Raw genomic sequence first — 22,760 nt, 5'->3', positions numbered from 1 at the left:
GACAGAATCGCTGAATGACCTCACTGACTAAAGACCAGGAAGGAGAAGCTTCAAGTGGAGATTAGAGACAAAAGAAGAGAAAGAAGGAGAAACAGTGGGAAAAGAAAGAGGAGAAGGGGCAAGAAAGTGACTCCTTTGACCTTGCTTGAAACATCATAGGAGTTGGGAGAGAAGGTACAAGAGGTGCTGGGAACCAGCTAAAAACAGAACCCCTGGGGCCACTGCCCAGCCCAAGTATGTCTCCTCTCCCATCCCCTCCATTCCTGGGGTCAGGAGCAGCTGCAAGCCGCCAGCAAGCTCCAAAATAACCATCCCATCAGCGTGCCCGTCTGCGCGAGGCCCTGAAATAGATGAAACCCGAGCTAGAGGAGCGGGTCAGGGCACCCTCTACAGAGGGGACAACAAAGGTCCTGGCGGAAGGAGTCCACATCAAGTCGGGGGTCAGGGAAGGGGCCAGGGTCCCTAAGACAGGGGAGAACACCATGGCCCCACCTCAGCCCAGGACTGCACCCTGGGGCACCGACGGCCGGCCTGCAACCTCCACCAGTGGGATGATCGCATGTCTGAAGCAACAGGTTATTTAATCCGGGCCTGGGACATGCGGCTGCCTACTTGAGAGTTGTTTATGATGGGGGAGAGGTGGCACAGGGCCACAGGAGAAGCTGCAAAGCTGGCTCCCCTCTCATGGCACCTTTTTCAAGGAAGAACTTGTCCATCTTCAGCTCCTGCCTCATCTGGCACCTGGTGCTGGCTTGCCAGATCCCCTGGGCCAGGGCAGAAAGAGCCAGGCCCTGCAAAGGGCAAGGAGGCCTGGGCTTCCCCTCTTCGGGAAGGCACCCGGCATACCTACCCATTGAGCCCTGTGTGCCCAGCCCTGGACAGGGGTTAAGGAGAGACAGCCAGGACCCAGGCCCTGTGGAGCCAAGAGCCCTTGGGAGACTTGAAGCTTGGAGTCATGAAAATTCTCAGTATATCAGGTTAGACAAGACCTTAGAGGAGAATAAGGAAATCTGTTTATCTCTGCCAAGTTCTCACCTAGCCTTGGCTAGAATGCCCCTGGGGACAAGAAGCTCACCACTTCTCAAGGCCATCTATTCCCTATCTTTGGACACTTGTGACTGTTAGGAAAAAACTCCTTTCATAGATGCAAGTGTCCCGTACCCACTCCCTGGGGCCCCCTCTGAGCCTTCTCTTTAGAATAAATCTCCCTGTTAGGATAATGCTGTCCAACTGAGGCTAAGAACTTCTGTTTCAGGGTGAGTCAGAGATGGCATCTCAGAAGAAACAAGATTTGACTCAGGCCCTGAAGGCCAAGAGCATTTGGACTGACAGAAGCAAGAGGCACTCGGGTGGGAAAACTGCATTAGCAAATGCCTGGGGAGAAAAGTCTGAGCGAAACCAGTGAGGAGAAAGGAAGGCAAAGGAGCGGGAGGTGCCAGGCGGAGGGCACTCGGGCAGCTCCTGCCCAGAGATCTACACGCTGCCAGTCAGTGTGGGGTAACTGGGGCCTGGGTGCTGCAGCAGAGGCTCCTTTGAAGCAGGGCCAGCTATCAGTCCAAGTCCTGTTTGTTTAGATTCTCACATCCGCAGCACTGGAAAATCTTTAACCATGGGTCAGCCTGCAGCCGCCCAGCCTGCTGGCGGACCTCTGCCGGCCCCTGTTTGGAAGGAGCACCAACCCATTAACTGTGTCCATAAACATCCTCCTGCTGGTTCGCAGCTGGCACGGGGCAGGGGAAGGAGCTGGGAGGGTGGGTGCATGGCTGGGATGGGCAAAGGGTTCCTCCACCCTTCTGGGAAGTGCCCTGAGACCCACACCACCTCCACCCTCCCCATATAAACCTACACCACCTCCACCCTCTCCATATAAACCCAACCATGGGAAAGCTGGGAAAAACACACCTCTAGACTCATGGAGCAAAGGGCAGAATGTTCCAGAAGCCTTCAGAGTCATAGATTCTTAGATTTATAGAACCTTCAAGCCACGGGATCTTAGATGGATAGATCCCCAGAATCATCTGGTCTGGTGGGTCTCAAACTTTTATTTTTCCCCCAAGCAATAGAATCGTTCGTCCAAAGGAACAGAAAACTCTGGTTGATGTCTAGGAGGTGACCACAGAGTCCGACCACTCAGCCACTGCAGAGATGCCTCTGTGGAACCCCAGTGCTCCAAGGAACCCAGCTGGAGAACCACAGGCCTTATCCCAAGAAATAATTTAGATCGCATGGTTTGACTTTTATCCAGACACAGGCACTTGCCCCCCTCTCAATGAGAGGACAGGTCAGGGATTGTCTACTTTGGTGGTGTTTTTAAATTAGATATTCCTTTTTAATCTAAAAAACAACAGCCCTTCCCATTTGTAAAAACACTTTTACATGTCCGGAAGCCTCACAGACTATCTGTGAGGTAAATGGTGCATGTACAATTATGTCCAAATAACAGAAGAGGCAGGTGAGGTACAGAGATGCCCGAAGCCAGTGAGCAGCCAAGTGGAGTCTTAATTCAGTCGGGTCTCCTGTTTCTCAAATGAGGGCTTCATCCCCAGTTCGTCCCCAAGACCCCAGCTCCTCCCCTCCTGGGGCCACCAGGCCTCTCCAAGTTCCCCAGAACTGTATCTTGGGCCAAAGAGGCACCAGATGGGAACACACAAAACTGCCGTTTCTGGACATTAGAAACAGCCTACTATCGGCAATTATATATGCTTGCACTTTATGTAGGTTCATTCTGGTAGAAAACTAGAGCACGCTGTGAATGACGGGATCAAACCAGGCCTTCAAAAGACTTCAGGAACCACAAGGCAGGCAGACCCACCCTCACCACTAAACAGGACGCTGGGTACCCACCACCCCTCTTGGTCTCTGCCAGGGCCCTTGGTGGCCTATCTGTGTCCAACACATGTGGCTGATCCCTGATGCCTTGAGCTCTTGTAAGCTCTATTCTGGAAGACATAGGGGGCCCAAATCCCCACCCTCGGGGGGCATCTAGACATAACAGGGAGACCAGAGAGACTCCTGTTTACAGAGCCTGGGAAGTAATGTAGCCCACACTTCTGAGCTCAAGTGCCAGTTCTACTGAGTGGTGTGGCCATGGACAAGTTGTCAGACCTGAGCCTCGGTTTCTTTACCTGCAAAATAGGCACAATAATAACTTTCTTTAAAATGTGATCAAAGAAGATCTCTACTGTATTCTTAAGTGAGTGAAGTCGCTCAGTCGTTTCTGACTCTTTGCGACCCCATGGACTGTAGCCTATCAGGCTCCTCTGTCCATGGGATTTTCCAGGCAAGAGTGCTGGAGTGGACTGCCATTTCCTTCTCCAACTGTATTCTTAAAAAGCAGGACAAATACATGATACAGAACCCCTGTTACGGAGTAGACCTCCACTCGCTTCAGGAAGAGGAAGAGTCATGAAGAACAGAGTAGGTCAGGGGAGGCTTCCTAGTGGAGGGGAGGGTTTGGTACAGGGCCTTGATATAATTGGCAGAATTTGAGGTGAGTAAAAAAGAAGCACTGGAAGAGTCTGAAGCAGAAGGAACAGCAGGATTTTTTTTTTTTTTAACTAAGAAGAAACAAAAACCATCAAAGGGAAAGACACCACGATCAGCATCCTCATCTCTTCATCCCGAGGGCTTGGCTTGGGCCCCTTAAGCTAATATTTGCCTTTCAGCCCCTGGCAGCCACAGCTGAAGGTAAATATTAGTTTAGCCTGGGAAACAGAAGCCCCAGATGGCAGTGTGGTCCTCAACTGGCCGGGATGCCTCACGCTCTGTCCCACAAGCTGGGCACAGCCAGGATAAGGACCCGACCCCTGGCCTTATCTATAGAGAGGTACAGGCCTCTCACTGCTGGGCAGCCAGGCTGGCCCACCGCCCCAGAAACTGGCACAGCAGCAGCCTGGCCCCCAGAAAGCGACCTGAGAGGTTCCAAACATCCTTCTCTTCAGTAGGCAGATGGGGTCTTTTTCCGAGACCTGAAATGACAGCATGAGTCTTTGGGAGTCCCCCCATGCCCATGGCCTCTTAACAGCCTCCTGGGCTCAGCCACACACATCGTGAGTGGGCAGTAAGTCTCACACTGACCTTGGGCCCAGATCACCTGGAAAGTCTGAATTCTGGGCCCAGCCTGGCTTCTGCCTAGTCGGGACAATTGGGGTAGGCCGCTTCCCATCTCTGGGCCACATTTCCTCTTACTGAAAAACTTGACAGTAAGAACTGCTGGAAACTCAACTTTCTTGCTGAGTCTCCCCTGTGATACACACACACATACCCGCGCCTGTGCATACCTACTCTCCTCCACAAGCCATCCACAACTTCCCCACTTAACCCCCTTCCCTGAAGGATCTGCTTCCCAACTGACTGCCAGTTCCCCATCTCTGTGCCCATGCACACCACTCGTCTGGCCTACAATGTTCCTCCTCAACAGATCCATTCTTCCCACCTCCTCTGGTTCCTGACTTAAAACTCACCTCCTACAGGAAGTCCTTCTGGATTGCTCCCCAGCTGCACCACCATAGTTTTATTCTTCAGCCACACTTTTATGCAGTGTTGGATTTAGGTCACTTCAGAGCAGTCATATGGTATGTCCCCCAGTATAAAAACTCTTTCAGGTGAGGGGCTGGGTTTCCAGTTCTAGTGTCTCCTCTGATCACTGCAGAGCACCTAGGCTGCAGTGGGCACAGAGGGGTATGCAGGAGCACCCTATAAGTGGAATCCTGGCCCACCAGCTTTTGGCCAGGACCCACAGCTACTCTTCCCAAGTCAACATTTCTGAGAGGCGCAGGGAGACCTTGAAAACTGGGATAGGAACTTATCTCTCCAAGTATTAATCACCCCATAAAACTTGTGTTTATTTAGTTGCTGGCAGGTCCTTCTTCTAGGAGGTAGGAAGCTGTTATTCTTGGAGATACCAGCCAGGGCTTGGGCCAGGGAACCCGGAGGGAAGAGGGTGATCTGCTGTGAACTCCAGCGTAACAGGGAGCCTGGAAGACCTGAAGCAGCTCTGTCAGGGCCATGGCCTGGGCAGCAGGGAGCCCAGGTGATGTTTAGGGCTGCGGGGGTGGGGATAGGCCCCCACTTGGAGGTGTCAACCAGGGAAAGACACCAGCCCTTGCCACCACCCTTTTGGGGAAGATGGCCAATCTGCCCATGGCCTGACTTGCGGGCCTACTATGTGCCCCGGACCCCAGGATATCTTTAGTCTGAGGAGCAGACACTGGCCAGGCGGGGTTCGAAGGGCTTTGCCTCAGGTTCCAGACAGGTGGGGGCAGGGAGATAGGCCTGGCAGGTAATCTCTAAAGATGAGACACTCATCTAGGGGACCAAGATGAGACACGGGAAAGACAGGCCTGTCCTCAGAGCCACCAAGACAGAGAGTGACTTCTTCAGAGGAGAAACTCAGGGGAGGAGGGAGACAAGGGGAAGCAGAGGAGCCAGGGGGATCTAGGTGGAGGGAGGAGGCCCAGAAAGACGCGGGTGCAGTGACGTGGCAGAGAGGAGGCAGGGGGAGATGGGCAGATGGGAGCAGAGGGAAGAGCGGAGGGAGGGAAGTAACCCTGAGACCACACGGGGCCATGGGCATGTCCCGGGGGCAGGGGTGTGGGATGCAGGCACAGAGCAGCAGGCCCACCTCTGAAGATAACCTGGATGGGCCTCTCTCTCTCTCTTTTTTTGTTTTAACAAAAAAATCAATTTAGGAAGAACAAAATGAGGACATATTTTAATCTGCTAATTCATTTTAGGGGCCATAATCAGTGTTTAAAAATGCCCAGGGATTATGGTGATTTACAGCTGTGACCGGAATCAGCTAGGGCTTTGGCCTTACAGGGTGTACAGAAAGCAGCCTGACTGGAAATTGAAATGCAACTGAAATTACTGCGTGAAAACCTATTTATAGTCAAAGAGGCCAGGTCAGTGCCTGGGCTCTGCCCTGGTGCGGCCCTTCAAGATCACTCTTCAGGCCTCTCCCTCAGCCCTGCAGATTAGGAAGACTCATCTCACCTGGTATGTCCGTTTTGTCCTCATCCTTGCAAAGTTGTAGGCCCAGCCTAAGCCTCCTCCACCAAGAAGCCCTCCTGGACTCCATCTGTCCTCACTAATTTCATCCTCCGTTGACTTCCTGCTGAAACCCCCCAGTGGGTAATGTGAAATGTACCACTTTGGGCACCAGAATACCCAGTTAAAGTCTCCGCTCTGCCACATCCCTACTCAGGCAAGCCAGGCCTTCCATAGCCCTCAATTTTCTCCCTGCCAAATGGGGATAATAATCACTCCCTCCAGGCCCAGGGGCTGAAAGGGTGAATAAGATAACTGGAAGGAACCGTCTCGGCAGATGGACGAGATCCTGTGAACACAGCATCCAGCGATTTACCGTCCTCGCTTGGGCTCTGCCTGGATCGTGTCTTGAGTTGTGTTTGCTTTGTCTCCCAGTGAGCCTGGGGCTGTCTGTGAGCAGGGCTGGGTCTCCCTCAGCCACCCCTCAACCCTTTCCTTCATCTAACAAGTTACCATCTATCCCCCACTTTCCCCTCCTCACTCTGCAGATATCCTCAGCATGCTCCACACACCAGGCCCAAGATTCCACTCCGGAGAGGAACCCGGTGGGTAAGGCATGGATCCCTCCCTCTCACAGAAGGGTTTTTACGCATTTGTTTTTACTTTCATCATCTTTCCCGCTGCACCCCCCACTATCTTTTTTACTCAAATAAAACTGACTAAAAAAGAAAAGCTTCACAGCTTCTAGGCTCTGAAGTCTGAAAGGACAAAAAGAAAAACATTTTCCCACCACCTCCATGGCAGCTTCCTCTGCAAGCAGAGAGACGGGGAAGGGAGGGGAGGTGACAAGAGCCAAGTGTTGGCTGAGCATCGACTTGGTACCCAGGACTAGGCTGGACACATTACTCACAGCCTCTTTAATTGGGTTTCATCTTCCTACTGACCCATTGTACAGATGGGAAAGCTGAGGTTCATCCAGGCTCCTCCTGGAGACACAGCCAGTTTGCCAATGGGTTGGCCTGTGCCCAGTCTATGCACACAGGCACACGCACACATGCCTGCCAGCACACACTCAAGTCCCATGGGAGTCCAATGACCTGGATTCTCAGTCCTCAGCCACCAACTTGCTGTGAGACTCAAGGAAGTCTAAGACTCGGAGGCCCCTTCCAGCCCTGGCATTTGTGGGTCTGCATGTGCCCTTGCCAGGAAGCCTGGTACCTTAGCAACCCCAGGATAGCTTCCAATGCTCCTCCTGGACCACCCACAGGATGCCTGCCCTCTCACTGCCCTGAAGCCTTAGTCATACTAGGGGCCCAGGAGCAGCCAGAAGAGTCTTGGCCCCCCAAATGCCTTCTGCTCTCCCCCACTACCCCTTCCACCCCCATCTATGCAAAAGGCACTAAGGTGGGGTTGGACCTCCTGGAAGGCTGCAGAGCCCAGGGCCCGGGGCTCACTCGGGACAGAGCGCTGTTTCTACAGCTCACCTGCAGCACTTCCTAGGGATGAAGACAACCTCCCTGAGCTTGAGACTCACCTCCATGGGCCCAGCAATGCGGTCGGCCTCCCAGGGTTGTTACCAGAATGGCGCTAACAAAGTGCCTGGCACACAGTAAGTACTCCGTAAACTGTAGCAGTTATGATGATTAACATTAATTACTTCCTGGATTGGGGGGTGGGTCTTCAAGGCTGCCATATATGATTATGAAGCTCAAAGGCACAACCTGTGGGGCCACAGAGGGCAGAAACCTCACCAAGCTCCAACGGCCACTGCTGCGGGCCAGAAGGCAGGGATGCTCTGCAGTTCACACCAAGGCTCCCGCTTGGCCCCAGGACTGCTCCCTGTGTGTGGGGCGGCCCCAAGCCTGACGGAACCAGTCAGACCACAGCCCCTGGAGGTGTGCCCTGCGTCTGAGGGGCCGGACGGAGAGGGCACTCACCCAGCAGCTGGACGCCTCGAGTGAGGCCATAGACGTCCACCAGGGCCCAGAGCGGGTCGGCCGTGCGGACCCCGTTGAAGAAGAGCATGGCAGCCGAGTCGTTGATGCGGTAGAAGACACGGCCCTTCTTGTCCACCCAGAAGGCGATGATGTTCCCCTCATTGGCAAACTCCTCAGGCAGCGCCTTGGCCCAGAAGCCGCTCTGGGACACCAGGTCGGGGCAGGCGTACTTGGGCAGCGAGTCAGGGTGGATGCGGGACGGGTCCTTGCTCGTGAAGCCCAGCCGCAGTGCCCCACTCCAGCAGCACTGCTTCTTGGTGATCTGGGTGGCAGGAGTATGGCCTCAGACAGACTCCCAGCCCAGCCTCCCCTCCCCGGCCATCAGCGAGCCCAAGGGGAAGGGACTGTACCCTTCTCTGCAGACCACCCCCAGGCAGACTCCCATGGGACGTAACTCTGCCCAGCTCACCCACAACTGGGGCTCCTCTCCTTCCCCCAGGAGCCCTCACCTCCCCCCACCAACTACCCTCATCCTTCTCCCATCACCTCCCCATGGCCACTCCCCTTTCTACTTCCTTCTTTGTCACGCAGGGAAGGTTGAGAAAAGAGGAAGGAGAGAGAGGAGGGATTAGGAAGAGCTGAAGTGGCAGCAGAGAGGAAAGAGAAGGGCCAAGGGGGGTGATGGCCATAAGCAGGGGTGGGGAAGCCCAGAGGCTGCAGGCAATGCAGCCACAGGAGCAGGGAGAGAGGCCCCACCTTCAGCCTGACTTGCTCATAGATGAGGACCGGGCGGTTACTGAAGGTGATGGCGTTGCAGAAGCTGGCCTGCCTCTTGACAGCCTTGTGGCTGAGGTCCATGAGGATCTGGGAGCCCTTGGTGTGGGGGTGGAAGAGCAGCGGCGTGGCCGGGAGCGCCCCGCCGGGCAGCACCGGCGGGCAGTGCTTCTGCTTGTGGTGGCATCTGTGAGAGGTGGCAGGGAAGGGGCCCCCAGTGGAGTCTGCAAAGGAACGAGCCATAGCGTTAGAGAATCTGATAGTCTGAGAGCTGGACCAGGGTCCCCTAGGGAAGGGCAGAGGGCTGGGGGATAAGAGAAATCACCACTGCCCCTCACCACCACTGCCACCTCTTGCCACTATCCTTCTCCTGATACCACCCATTGCAATTCCCACTCCACCACCTACCACCATTTTTTACCCACCACCATCCATGCCCACCCTTCACCTGTCACCTCTCACCACCACCACCTACTCCAACCTCCACCCACCTCCCACCATCATCTCCCACCATCATATACTCCCACCCTTCACCCGTCACCTCTCACCACCACCATCTACCCCCACCTTCTACCCATCACCTCCCACCATTTACTCCCACCCTTCACCCATCACCTCCCACCACCATCATCTACCCTTATGTGTCACCCACAACCACCAGTTAACATCTGCTATTTCTCATTAGTATTTACAACCATTTATTTTCCAACCTCCACCAGGTAGTAAGCAATCATTCGCAACCAACATCTACCACCATTCACTGTCATTCACTACCAATGCCATTTATTTTATTCAACAAATATTCATTATGTATCTGCTGAATGCCAAGCCCTGTCCTAGGCACTGAAGATAAGGCATGAAACATAACATGGATTCTGTCCTCAAGATGCCAACAGTCCAAGGAGGGAGATAAGACGTGGACAGAAACTGAAATACAAATGGCAGACAGTGAGAAGCACAAAAAGATGTACAGATAAGTCACTTCCCAGGAAGGCTTCTTGGAGGAGGGGAGAAGGGGGAGAAGGAGCTGGAGCTGAACCAACAAAGCTGGGCTGCAGTCAACACGTGACCATGGGGCTGCCATTGGAAACCAGGAAGGTGGGTGGGTGGGGCAGCCTCTGCAGGACCATGCCTATCTCTTCCCTCCTTCAGGGCCACCTCCCCCCACCCAGGCTGCCTTCCTGCTTCACACCGCCCATGCCCACAACACCGTGGACATAGGCAGGCCTCTTTACCCAGGCTTCCAAGGAACTCGGAGCCGCCTCAAGCACCCCTGGCCTGTGCTTCCTTCCATTTACAGAGCTGGGTTTGGAAGGTACGATACAAACATGTGAGGCTGGCACCCAGGAGACAGGGCAAAGAGAGGAAAGAACACGGGATGTGGTGCCAGGTAGCTTGTGTCCATCACTAACTGGCCATGTGACCCTGGGGAAGTCACTTTTCCTCTCTGGCACAATGCCATGTGTTAGGTCGTGTCTGACTCTGTGTGACCCCATGGACTGTAGCCCGCCAGGTTCCTCTGTCCATGGGATTCTCCAGGCAAGAGTACTGGAGTGGGTTGCCATTTCCTCCTCCAGGGGATCTTCCTGACCCAGGGACTGAACCCATGTCTCCCGTGTCCATTGGGGAAGCTCCTCTGCCACAATAAGTGGCCTCCACTCTGTGGCTCTGAGACATGTGTCAGCAGCCCTGGTAGCACTAATGCACAGGTCCTGGCAGCTGGGGGCTCAGGCAGGAGGGCCATTTCTTCCCCAGATCTGTGTCTCATCCATCAGGAAGGACAGCTCCTGCCCATCCGGTCATCTTGAGAAGGGGCACAGGGGATGTGGAAGATGGGGGTGACATAATATGACCAAGGCCTTCCAGGATGTTTCAAAATCGGTCCCTCCAAGGCAGGAATAATACAGAAAGTTTGGTTATCCGAGAGGCCTTGCCCTCCCTAAAGGGAAAGGAGGGGTTTCCAGGAAGGGGATGGAATGAGGGAGGAGAAAAGGAGGGAAGAGTCCCAGGAGGCGGAAAGGCCCAGACTTTGGTCCAGTGTTTGCACTGGTTTGCATCACTTTGCATCTTTGCTTCCTCCTTCCCAGAGGGCCCCAAACACCAGGATCCACTGTCCAGAGCCAGCCAGATACCCTGAGCATCAATGTCCTGGCTTCTATGGTGTAGCTTCCTGCATGCCAGGCCCACGAGGTGGGCACCTTACAAGGCGGGGCTCACCTTTCTGTAAGGAATCCAGAATGGTGCTCAAGGGCTTAGAAAGCCACCAAGTGGTGAAAGCTGGAATTGCTCAGAGGAGACCCTGCCGGTCTGAGAGGGCCCCCAGAAAAGCTGAGTGACCCTTGAAGAGTGTAGAGCAGGGTAGGTTATTCCACAGAAAGGGACAATTGAGGTGAGAGCAAAGGGTGGCACTGGATATAGTTGCCCCATCTAGAAGAGGTACCCCCTGGGCTCAATCCAGCCTCAGACACAGCTTGACTCTTGCTTTCAAAAAAAACTGCTGGTGAAAAGTAACATCACACACTGTTCAGGGCTGTATATATAGGCAGAAATGAAAACATAAAAAAAGAAATACCTGCTGGGTGAATGGTAACAAATGTATTACGTCGATAAACAGAATACTACTCAGCAGTGAAAAAAGAATGAACTACTGATAGGAGCCTCAACATGGATGAATTACAAAATCATCACACTGAGTGAAGCCAGGTTTTTTTCAAATTTGGATATACTCCATGGAGCAATGGCAGGGCCTCCACTCTCCCACCCTCCCCCACTGGGTACTAAGTCTTCAAAACACAAACTAAGCCAGCGTGATAACAAGCAAATTGGTGGGTGCATGCGGATGGGGGTAGAGGGGGAAACACCAAGGGATGCTAGGGAATACTTGGGGTGACAGTGACAGGCGTGTTCACCTCTTGTTGTGGTAACGGTTCCAGGGATGTGTGCATGTATCAAAACCTACCTAGTCATATACTTTAATCCCCTGTGGTCTAGTGTGTATCAACTAAGTTTCAACAGAGCACTTTTTAAAGATGCTGAGCCCAGCAGCTGCTGAGAATCTCTGCTATGAAGTCCCCGCTACAGCCTCCACTCAGAATCCATGGACGAACGGCAGGGCCTCAACTTCCTTCAAGACACTCACCATGTATCCTAGTTGGGATCCTGGGGCCCTGGGTAAAGATCTAGGAAACACTGGTTCAGAGAAAAGACAATGACAACACCCAGGGACTGGACACCCAGGCCCTTGAAAGGGCCATTCCCAGGGCCTCTCATCCACAGGGAGGGCAGTGGGTGGGCAAGGGCAGCCCAGGGTCAGCCTCCCTGCCTGACAGCTGAGCAGATGGAAAACGGGGAGACCCTGGTCCCTGGGGGCACAGTGTGCATCCAGACGTGTGACCTCAAAAAAGCACACACACATCTGTGAGCACATGAGGGCAATCCAGACCCTAGGAGACATAGGAAGGAGAGAGACTTTTCTCTGTCCTTACACACACATTTACATATGCAGCGTGAGCATACAGACATACTCGTGTACACATGGATGTGCGAGACAGTACACACGTCTACTGCACACGGGCCGTCGATCTAATAATAACAGCAGTCATTCATCAAGTGCTAACACGTGCTAGGCTCTGAACTGCGAGTTTCACACATACTTAACCGGTTTCACCCTCACAGCAAACTGATGAGGTAGGAGAGACAGTACAGGCCCATTTTCCTGATGAGGAATCAGCCTCTGAGGGGTTGGGCAGTTTGCTCAAGGTCATACAGCCAGAAGGATGGGGCTCTCGGAGACAAACTCAGACAATCTGACTGCAGGGCCCAGGTCTTACTACTCGGCATTTACAGCCAAGAAAGCAAGGGTTTGAATACATTTTTTTTTTTTAATGCGCTTTAAAATATGGTCACAACTGATGAAACCTAAAAAAATATTCACCTGGGTCAAACCGAAAATAATCTCATGTGGCACACAGAGAGACACCTGGCCTTCTATTATCTGGCCTCTTCCACAGTACACGTGTGTGCCGCCAGAACACAGAGATGCAAACGGTTTCCAAACATGGCCCTCATCCGTCACTGCTAGGATGCAAAATGGAGCAGCCAGTGTGGAAGATGGCTTGGCAGTTCCTTATAAGTTAAACGCCAGTCATATAACCGAGCAACCACACTCACAGGCACTTACCCAAGAGAAATGAAACATCTGTACAATGACCGGTACACAAATGTACCACAGCCTTATTCATAATAACCCCATGCTGGCAATAGCTTAAATCCCTCCAACCGGTGAATGGATAAATCAAACATGGTACGCCCACACAATCAATACAGCTCTGCCATAAAAAGGAACAGCACTATGATACAACAAGCAGGAACAAAGGGATCCCCTGGAGAAGGAAATGGCAACCCACTCCAGCATTCCTGCCTGGAGGATTCCATGGACAGAGGAGCCTGGCGGGCTGCAGTCCAAGGGGTCCCAAAGAGTCAGACGCGGCTGAGCAACCCACATTTTCAGTTTCACAGCTTTGACGCCAAGGGCCAGAGGGGCAGCTGAGGGCAGGGCTTCTCCCCAGTGCATTTCGACATATAGTATGACCCCTTAAAACCCCCATTCCGTGGATGAGCTGCCAATCAGACTGGTTAATCAACTTGCTTGAGGTCACACAGCAATAAAGTGGCAGAGCTGGGACTGAACCCCGATCTCCCAATGTCATGTTGGGGTCCTCTGCCCTGCTCAGTGGCTGACACTAGAGACCACTTTCCCCGTGAGCCCAGGATGGCAGGAACAGTGGGGAAAGGCTGTGTGGAGGAAGTGTTGGTCAGGTCCAGTCGGGGGAGCAGCCACAGCAAAAGGTGTGAAGACACCAGGAGGCCTATGAGCTGCACAACTGCTCCCCAGAGACCCGTGGCCCTGGGTGGAGCCCCAGTCTCGCCGTCTGCTCCCAGGCAGGCTCCCCTTCACGGCAGGTTTACAAGCTCCTGGGGAGTCATAGCCGGAGCACCCCCTCAGGCAAACCTGCTGCTGACGCAGTGGAGACTCTCCCCGCCCCAGCCCAGCCCATTCCTCCTGGGCATTTATGAGCTGCCAGAAACAAGCCCGGCCAGCCCTCTGGGTGACCCTCGGCCAGCTCCAGACCACAGTCCTGCCTCTCGGTGGGGTCCAAGGCGGGGATGCCCAGACCCAGTGTAGCCTCTGGAGTGACCTCCCCACTGCCCCCTCCCACACCCTGCCCCAGGACCATCCTGGCAGAGCCTTGGGTACCAAGGCTGCACTGAGCTGGGCTGCCAAGGAGAAACCGGGAGGAGATATTGAGTGCCTGCTCGATACTTATGACAATAAGCAACCTCTGTGCGGCTTAACAGGCAGTGTCTTCATGACACTTCCAACGGGACAGGTCCTCAGAAGTGAAGCTACTCACCCAGGTCGCCCAGCCGGAGTGAAGAGCCCAAATCCGAACCCAGGCCTGCTGCCTCCAAGCCCAACTCTGAGACCTCATTTTTCTCATCTGTAAAATGGTGACCACAGCAGACCTCCATGGCATTCTTACAAGAATTAAAGTGATGCTATATTTACCAGCAATCCCACTCCAGGGCATATATTCAGAGCAAACTGTAATTCGAAAAGATACATGTACCCCAATGCTCATTACAGCACTTTGTACAATGTCCAAGACATGGACATGACCTAAATGTCCACCAACAGAGGAATGGGTAAAGATGTGGCACACACATACAGTGGGATATTACTCAGCCATAAAAAAGAAGGAGATAATGCCGTCTGCAGCAACATGGACGGACCTAGAGATTATCACACTGAGTGAGGGAGGTCAGACAGAGACATGCAAATAACATGCAATATCACTTACATGTGGAGTCCAATTTTTAAAGCTATACAAACGAACTTACCCAAAAATTAATCTGCAAAAAATTCATTACCAAAAAAAAATGAATTTACAAAACACAAACAGATTCACAGACTTAGAAAATGTACTTAAGGTTTCCAGGGTAGAAGGATGGGGAGAAGGGATGTTAGGGAGTTTGGGATAGAGAAGTACACACTGCTACATTTTAAAATGGATAAATCTGCTCAGTGTTACATGGCAGCCTGAATGGGAGGGGAGTTTGGCGGAGAATGGATACATGTATATGTATGCCTGAGTTCCTCTGCTGTGCACTTGAAACTATCACAACATTCTAAATCAACTATACTGCAATATAATTTTTTTAATTAAAAAACAAAACCCAGTAAGTAGCTGCTATAATAATAATCCTATTATTGATAATAGTTGTAAATAAAAGTGTGAAAGTGAAAAATGTTAGTCGCTCAGTTGTGTCCCACTCTTTGCAACCCCAAGGACTGTAGCCCACCAGGCTCCTCTGTCCATGGAATTCTCCAGGCAAGAATACTGGAGTAGATTGCCGTGCCCTCCTCCAGGGGATCTGCCCAACTCAGAGATCAAATCTGGGTCTCCTTGCATTGCAGTCAGATTCGTTAGGGTTTGAGCCACCAGGGAAGCCCACAGTTGTAGATAACTATATTATTGTTTCAATTAACATCAATCTGTGCTCTCCTAAACCTCTGGTCAAGCTACTTCCCCTGCCCTGCATATCTTCTCTCCCTGCCTCACCCACGCCTCTCCAAATCCCACCCATCTTTCAAGGCCCAGGTGGATCCTACTATGTTCAAGATGGCCTCATTCTGAACCTGCGGACCTGAATACCAGTGCTGGCACGATCGTTTACATCGCTAAGGAGGGAGGCTTGTCTCACTTTCTGGACAGTATGGAACAGGGCAAAGAGCAGGAGCCCTGGAAGCAGGAGGTCCTGGGCTCAACCCTGACCAAGCCACAGATTTGCTGTGTGACTTTGGGCAAGTTGCTTCATCCCTCTGGACCTTAATTTCTTTCTCTGTAAAACAGTCATCATAGCTGCCCTGCCCACCTCTCCAGGCTATTGTAAGAACCCTGTGAGTTCATGGATGTAAAAGAAATTTTCAAACTTTAATACCTGATCTCAACCTAAGGTCTTATTGTTTCTTATAAAAGCAACAACCACCACCATAGGAAATGATCAGTTCACTTCAGACCAGTTGGAGGCCAGACACTTCTGTTTTCATTTACCCTAAACACCGTAAACCCGGATTGCAGAGTGGTCCTGACTCGGGCTAGTTTACACACAGTCACCGAACAGGGATTCCTCTTGTCGGGGAGACTCAGAGGATGCCAGAGAGCAGGTGGGGAGGGGCTTCAAGTAAGGGAGATGATGATAAAATTGGCCAGATGTGAACTTCTCTGGGTTCCCTCCAGGGGCCCACCTCCCTCACCTGCTTCTAGCCTCGAGGCTTGGCCCAAGCCTATTTTTCTTCTGGAAACCATCCCTTCTTCCTTCCCACCTATAAACCTGCATTTCTCTCACTCATCCTTCAGACCTTGATTTTAAAGCCCACCTTCTCCCGGAAGTCTCTCTCATTCCCAAACCAGGCCCAGGGGTCCCATATGTCCCTAACAGACTTTCCGTCACCCAAGCAGCCTTTGTCAAATCTGGATCCTCCACAGAATTCAGCCCAAATGCCCTGAGGCGCCCACTGTAGGCAATGCATTGACGTGTCTTCTCACACCCAGAATGGTTCTGGGCTTGTGAGAAAAGAGCCACTCGGACCATTTTCTGTGTTCTGCGGGGCTCTGGCTAGGAAAGGCTACGGGATTATTTATGTGTCTCCCTGATGGACCGTGAGCCTCCTGAGGGCAGAGACCATTGTCTTTTTTACTGCTGCTTCCCCAGCGCCTAGCTCAGCACACAAAGCAGGCACTCAGTAAAAGCACCGAATGAGCTGCCCCTGTTCCCTTCTTCAGTCCATTGAAAACTTGGGAGTGACCGAGCAGGGCCCACTTGATGCCTCGCTCCTTCCGGCGCCCAGTGGATAAACCAGAGAAAGTGGGGACTAAAGGCACAGCTTCCTTCATTGCCCAGAACCAGAATCCCTCACTCCACGCCTGACTACAGTCCCGGCTGCTCCAGAACCTTCCAGCACTCCCCGTTTGCCTACAGGAAGAAGGAGAAAAACTGCAAGGGGTTGATTTTTTTTCTTCTGCGTCAGGAACTGACACCAGATGCCTTCCCTGTACAGCCTCATCTCACTCTGCCAAGCCCTGACAGTTAGGGATCTGTGGGAAGCAGCCCTGAAGATGTCCCCAGTGATCCCCACCTCCACCTCCTGGCAGTCCCTTTGTAATTCTGTAAGCCCCTTCGTAATCCTCTCCCCTAGGGTATGGAGTGGACCTAGCAACTAGCTTCTAACAAATTGAATACAGCTGAAGTGATGGGATGGGACTCCCAAGGCTGGGTTGTAAAAAGCCCTTAGCCTCCATCTTTTTTCCTTGCCTCTCAGGTTGCTCCCTCTGGGAAAAGTAGCCTCAGTGTGAGGTGGCCCTGTGGACACGCCCACATGGGAGGGACTGGGGACCACCAATCATCAAGTAAGTAAGCTTAGATGGGGCTCCCCAACAAGCCTTCAGACGAGCCTGCACCCTCTGCCAGCAGCTTGACTGTAACTTCAATAAGAACATTAAACTGGAGGCCTTAGCTACAGTGTCAAGATTTCTGACCCACAGAAAATGTGAGATAATTAAATGTGTGTTTGCTGTTTTACTGGTGAAGAAAATGGCAATCCACTTCAATATTCTTGCCTGGTGAATCCCATGGACAGAGGAGTCTTGTGGGCTACGTCCGTGGGGTCACAAAGAGTTGGACATGACTGAGTGACTGAGCAGGCACATTGCTGTTTCAAGCCACTAACTTTTAGAGTAATTTGTTATGCATCAATACAGATCACTTAGTTCCATGGTACAGATGAGGAGACAGAGACTCTGAGAGGCAGTAATTTGCCCAGGGTCACACAGTTAGTAAGCAGTCAAGCTGGGCTCTGACTTGCAGACCTGTCTGGCTGTGCAGTCATCCTCACTGGGCTGCAGCTAGCCAGCCAGCATGCTCGGTCCACTCTGCCTAGTGTGAACCCTCCACTCTACCCTGGTCAGTTTCTCCATGATCTCTGCAGCCCCCATGCACACACTTTGTTGTGTGGGGTTAGGGGACATGTTAGCACCTGATCATCTGACCCAGAGAGCTTGGCCATGGGCAGAGCAGGTCCTGCTGCTCCATGGAAGACCAAATGGATCCAGTGACCAGGTGGGCAAAAGAGAGTGGCAGGGAGTGGGCGTGGGCAGAACGGGCACCCTCACAACCAAGTTAATCTCCACACAGAGCCTCCTGCTCTCATTCACTCCACGGCATCCCCGTCCCTGACGTTTCCAGCAGCCAGATGTGCATGCAGGTGTGTCTCCCAGCACCGCAGGGAGGGAACCAACCCTCCCCCTCACCCCAACATTCCAGAAGGGCATTCCAGGTGATAACCTTTCTGGGCCCCTGTCTTCGCAGTTCAGTTCAGTCGCTCAGTCGTGTCCGACTCTTTTTGACCCCGTGAATCGCAGCACGCCAGGCCTCCCTGTCCATCACCAGCCCCCGGAGTTCACTCAGACTCACATCCATTGAGTCAGTGATGCCATCCAGCCATCTCATCCTCTGTCGTCCCCTTCTCCTCCTGCCCCTAATCCCTCCCAGCACAGTACCCCCACAAGATGCCCCAAGCCAGACCAGAGAGAATGGGGAGGTGCATGGCTTAGTGCATGTGCCACACAGACCATCACCCCCAGCTGTCCTCTGTATGCACATGTGTGCATACACACACAGCAGGTGTGTGCCTAACAGGGACACAGTATCCAGGTAACACACTGTGCCAGGGGCCTGCCAAGGCTGGAGGAGGTAGAGTTGCAGTCTTGCTCCTTACAGGCAGCTGGGGCGTATGGTGTGTGTGTACGCTTTTGAGTGCACACAGGCCTGGAGGAGCCTCTATGGAGACCCTCAAATGCACGTACACTGTGCTGGCTGTGCGCCAGGTGGGCTGCCCTTTATGCCTGCTAGCTCTCTTACTCTTTCCACAACCATTCCAGGTAACCCTTACCACCCCCAGCCACTGAGACTCAGACAAATAAAGGCACTGACCCAGAGTCACTCACACAGCCAGTAAGAGCAGAACAGGATTCAAACTCTCACCAGGAACACCCGTCTCACTCCCTCTCCAGCCCTGCCTGGCCTGTCGCCCAGCTCAGGGCTCGCGTCTTCCCTCCTATCTGCTCCCCTGGACCATCTGCTCCACCTCTGTTGATGTGGTCCAGCGGCCAGGGCCCGAACCCCACATTCTTCCTTCTTCCTCATTGGCCAAGCATCTGTGGGGTTCCAGACACTGGGCTGGGTGAAGAGAACAGACAGGGATCAGCCTAATTCCTCACACCCACAGGCATAAGTTGGGTGAGTGTGTGTCACCTGTGTTCACAGACACACCTGCCAGGCTCTGGGGGCTCACCTTGGCCTGAAAGCCTCCAGAGCTGCTGCCGGGAGACAGGCGGCTCTTCCCATGCTGATCCCAGATCACCAAAGTCCCTGCGATGGCCTCTCCCCTGCTGCTGGAGTGAGAATTAAGGAACCATGAAGGGGAAGCCGGGCGTTAGCCGCGCAAGGGACAAGGTCTGGATCCCCTCTGAGCTGCCAGCTCCGTGACCTCAGTCAGCCATTTCCCTTTCTGAGCCACAGCATCCCCTTCTGTAAAGAACAGTGGGAGCCAGTCTCTTAGGCCCCTGCACCCCAGCATCTGGAGTTTGTTGGTCCAGAGACCAACCTGAGGGTGACATGTATGTCTGGGTGCATATGTGCGTGTCTTTCACACATCAGCCCCTCAGCAACTGGTCCATCCTTTGCCCTGGGTCACAGCGGGGTGGGGAGCATAGAAGAAAGTGAAGGGGGCAGGAAGGAAGAGGAGGGGAGGGTGGGAAGGAGAGAGATGGGGGGCCTCTGTGCTCTCCCCACCCCCATCCTGCCCTCAAGACAGGGAGCAGCTCTGGAAATCTGCCTCATGAAAGAGATCAAGCGTGTAACTGCCGAAACCATTTTCCAAATGAGAATTAATCTCTCCCAGGGGTCCTCTACCAGGCTGATCCCAGAGGAGCCCGACTCCTCACCACCAGCCCGATCACACAGACACACACAACTTGTGCAGAAACACTGACCTCTACCAAATAACAGACTGTCACAAATGTGGCTGCTCACACACGGAAACCCAGACACAAAATGTTCAGCCTCTTAAATACGACATGGATAGGTACACGTTATGCAGGTACATACATACAGAGGTCTAAAACTCAGATACAATCAGCAGACACCAGAAACACAACCACCAGGACACGTCCACAAGCATACCACTAGAAAAACCCACACACAACCCTTCACCGCGCACTGTAACCCAGCAACCCAGAGTCTTCAGCCCCAACCAAACCAACCCCCAGGCACCCAATCAGGAACGAAGGACCTCTGTGCTCCAGAGTCAGGTTGCAGGGCTGACAGCACCCCTAGGAAGGAGCAAGCCCCTGGCATCTCCCACTTCCTCCAACTTACCTCCCAAAAGTGGGTGAAACCAGAGCCACCGGGGCAGCCCAGGCCCAGGCGTGGGTACCTGCAGGTGCAGACACCCATGCAGGGTCCCGGCTAAGGGGCTCTGCGGGCACAGGCCAACAGTCGCTCTCCACGCCCCCAACACCCCCCACTATTCGTGCTGATGGCAGGCTGAGGGCAGAGCTGGGGTCCGCTGACGGGGGCCCAGGCTGAGGAGAGCAGTCCAGGTGAGGGGCTGGCCGCCAAGGCCCTCATCCAATGGTCCGACTCGCGGAGTCTCAGCGCACCCCCGCCAAGCTATCCCCCTGTTCCCCGCGAGAGAGGGAGGAATAGGACACACCCCTCAGAACGCCTCTCCAGGCCCTAATTCACATTGTCTCCTGCGTAAGGAGACCACCATCATTAGCCGCACTGACAGATGAGAAGACCAAGGCTCGAGGAGATGCTTGCCCTTGCTGCCACCCGTGTCTGTCTCCTCCAGAGCAGGAGTTCTTGATGGCCATAGCCATCTCGGGTACTCTTGGGGTCCTGCTCCCCTCTGAACCCCAGGCTCCCAGGCAGCTGAAGACAGCATGCTGTGTCCTGAGCCTGTTCTGAGGGCCTCTTCATCCTTCCCAGGCCACAGGCCTGCCCAAGTCTGACTCCAGTGGAAAATGCCAGTCGGCTCCAGACCCTATGCCAGCAGGCCCCACTGGGGCCAACAAGCCCAAGAGGAGCCCCCGCCCCACAGACGGGCAGGGCCAGGCCCAGGTCAGGCCAGTCCAAGTCTCAGGCCAAGGCCCAGGCCACTGGCACTGCCTCTGGCCGGCTCCGGATTATGTGTCTTCCAGGGCCTTCCATCTGTCACTTAGCCCTCTGGGCCCAGGACAAAATTCATTTCCTTTTAAGAGAGCCAATGATTTGCTTTTCCCACGTTTCCTTCCCTGCCTTTTTCTTTTTTTAATTAGAAATTACTCTGTCAAAGTCCAGGGCCCGGAAAGGGGAAGTCACCTGGTCACCAGTCCTGGCCACGGCTTCCCACTCGCTCCTACCACCACCCTCCTTTCTTCCCAGGCGTTTCCCGGTTCCTCAGTGCCCACTGAACCCAGCAGATGGAGGCGGCCCCACCTCTTAATGCCCTGCCCGAGGGTGGAGGCACACAGCGGGGAGTGTAGCAGGGACTCCCCAAGGTCAGCCCACGCTGTTCTGGCACCAGCCAGTTTGTACAGGAACCCCAACTCCTGGGGCCCAGCGATGACAAAACAAGTCCCTGGGAAGGCTTCCCCTTCTGGGTCTGGTGCCACATCGGCCATGTTCCTCCCAAGACCACAGCCCTGGAGCCAAGCAGACGAGGAGAGAGGAGTAGGGGCAGACAGCAGCCACCCAGCAGCCCTCTCTCCCACCCCTTCACCTGCCAGCCTCCTGGTCTGCCTGAGGTCTAGGTGAGCACGGATGTGAACCCCAGGAATCAGAAGTTCATTGACCTCCCCAGCAGAGCACATGCTTTCAGAACTGAGATCAGGCAATGTGGGGGTGTCACTTGCATACCGCTGTGTGCTTAGGCACAAGTCAGCACAGATACACACTCACAGACACCTCCAATGGGCACAGACATGCACACACGCGTGTACCCACACATCTCTCCATGGCTCCATCATGGAGCACAGCACTGACCTCCACGGCCCATATCCCAGGACCCACAAACGGATCCCCCCAGCTGTCTAACTGAGGGTTGCCTCGCTTCTAGGAGAGGGACCTATGGGCCCCAGACCTCACATCCCACTTGGCGCTGATCAGCACCCTGGGGAGGTAAGAGGATAAGGAGACTTTGTGGGGAGACTCAGTTGCCTGACGGACTGCCGGGGAAAGACCCCCTCTTCCTGCTTTGCCCAACCTCCTGTTTCCATCCCTTCTGCCCCCGTCCCACTCAAAGGCACCCCCTTCCAAGGTCCCAGAGCCTCCCCAAGAGGCAGGGGGGATGGCCATGCCCTCAGCTCCAGTGCCTCTTGGTCCCAGCCTCCCTGAGCAGTCCCCAGGCTGGGGATGGACAGACCCTCAGGTGTCAGCCAGGGCCTTACCGTGGAGGGTGCTCCGGGTGATCTGTCCCCCCATCGCAGGCCGCGGGGAACACGGCCACCTCCGTTTGGCCGGCTGGCCTCGTCACCGAGCCGCCCTGGCGGCCAGCTCCCCTCCCCCTGCCCCCCCCCCTCCTCCTCCGTGGCCAGCGGCAGCCGGCATGGCAGGGCCGAGCCCGCCCCTCCTGCGCCCCCCCACACACACACGGCGCACTGCCTGCAAGACGGGCCACACACGCACGCACACCCCTCTGGCCCCGCTCACAGCCGCCTCCCAGCTCCCACCCACTCCCAGAGCCTCCCCCACCTCCCCGCGCTGGTACAGGCGATGGGATCTGTCATGTTTATTTACATAAGGAGGAGGAGACTAGAGGCTTCCTGAAATAGCCGAGCTCCAGAAAGCACTGGAGATGCCCCAGCCAGACCGCACACACACACACAGACACACATACACGCACTCATGTATGCACGTACACATGCACATTCCCCATCACGGACACACACACACACA

General features: G+C 54.0%; 1 protein-coding gene across 1 annotated transcript in view; it reads right to left on the bottom strand.

Moving 5' to 3' along the window:
- The window catches only part of NEURL1 (neuralized E3 ubiquitin protein ligase 1), a 32,507-nt gene extending 10,124 nt beyond the window's left edge, over positions 1-22,383 (bottom strand). The window contains exons 1-3 of the mRNA XM_052660627.1: positions 22,253-22,383; positions 8,682-8,923; positions 7,926-8,247 (exon numbers count right to left, since the gene is read on the bottom strand). Coding sequence (XP_052516587.1) covers positions 7,926-8,247; positions 8,682-8,923; positions 22,253-22,286 — 598 coding nt within the window. The 5' untranslated portion in view covers positions 22,287-22,383. The remainder of the gene's footprint in view (positions 1-7,925; positions 8,248-8,681; positions 8,924-22,252) is intronic.
- Positions 22,384-22,760: the final 377 nt, after the last annotated feature.

Source organism: Budorcas taxicolor, chromosome 23 (genome assembly GCF_023091745.1).
Source record: "Budorcas taxicolor isolate Tak-1 chromosome 23, Takin1.1, whole genome shotgun sequence".
Taxonomy (NCBI): domain Eukaryota; kingdom Metazoa; phylum Chordata; class Mammalia; order Artiodactyla; family Bovidae; genus Budorcas; species Budorcas taxicolor.
The sequence above is the reverse complement of the archived record's forward strand: the minus strand, read 5'-3'. Positions and strand labels throughout refer to the sequence as shown.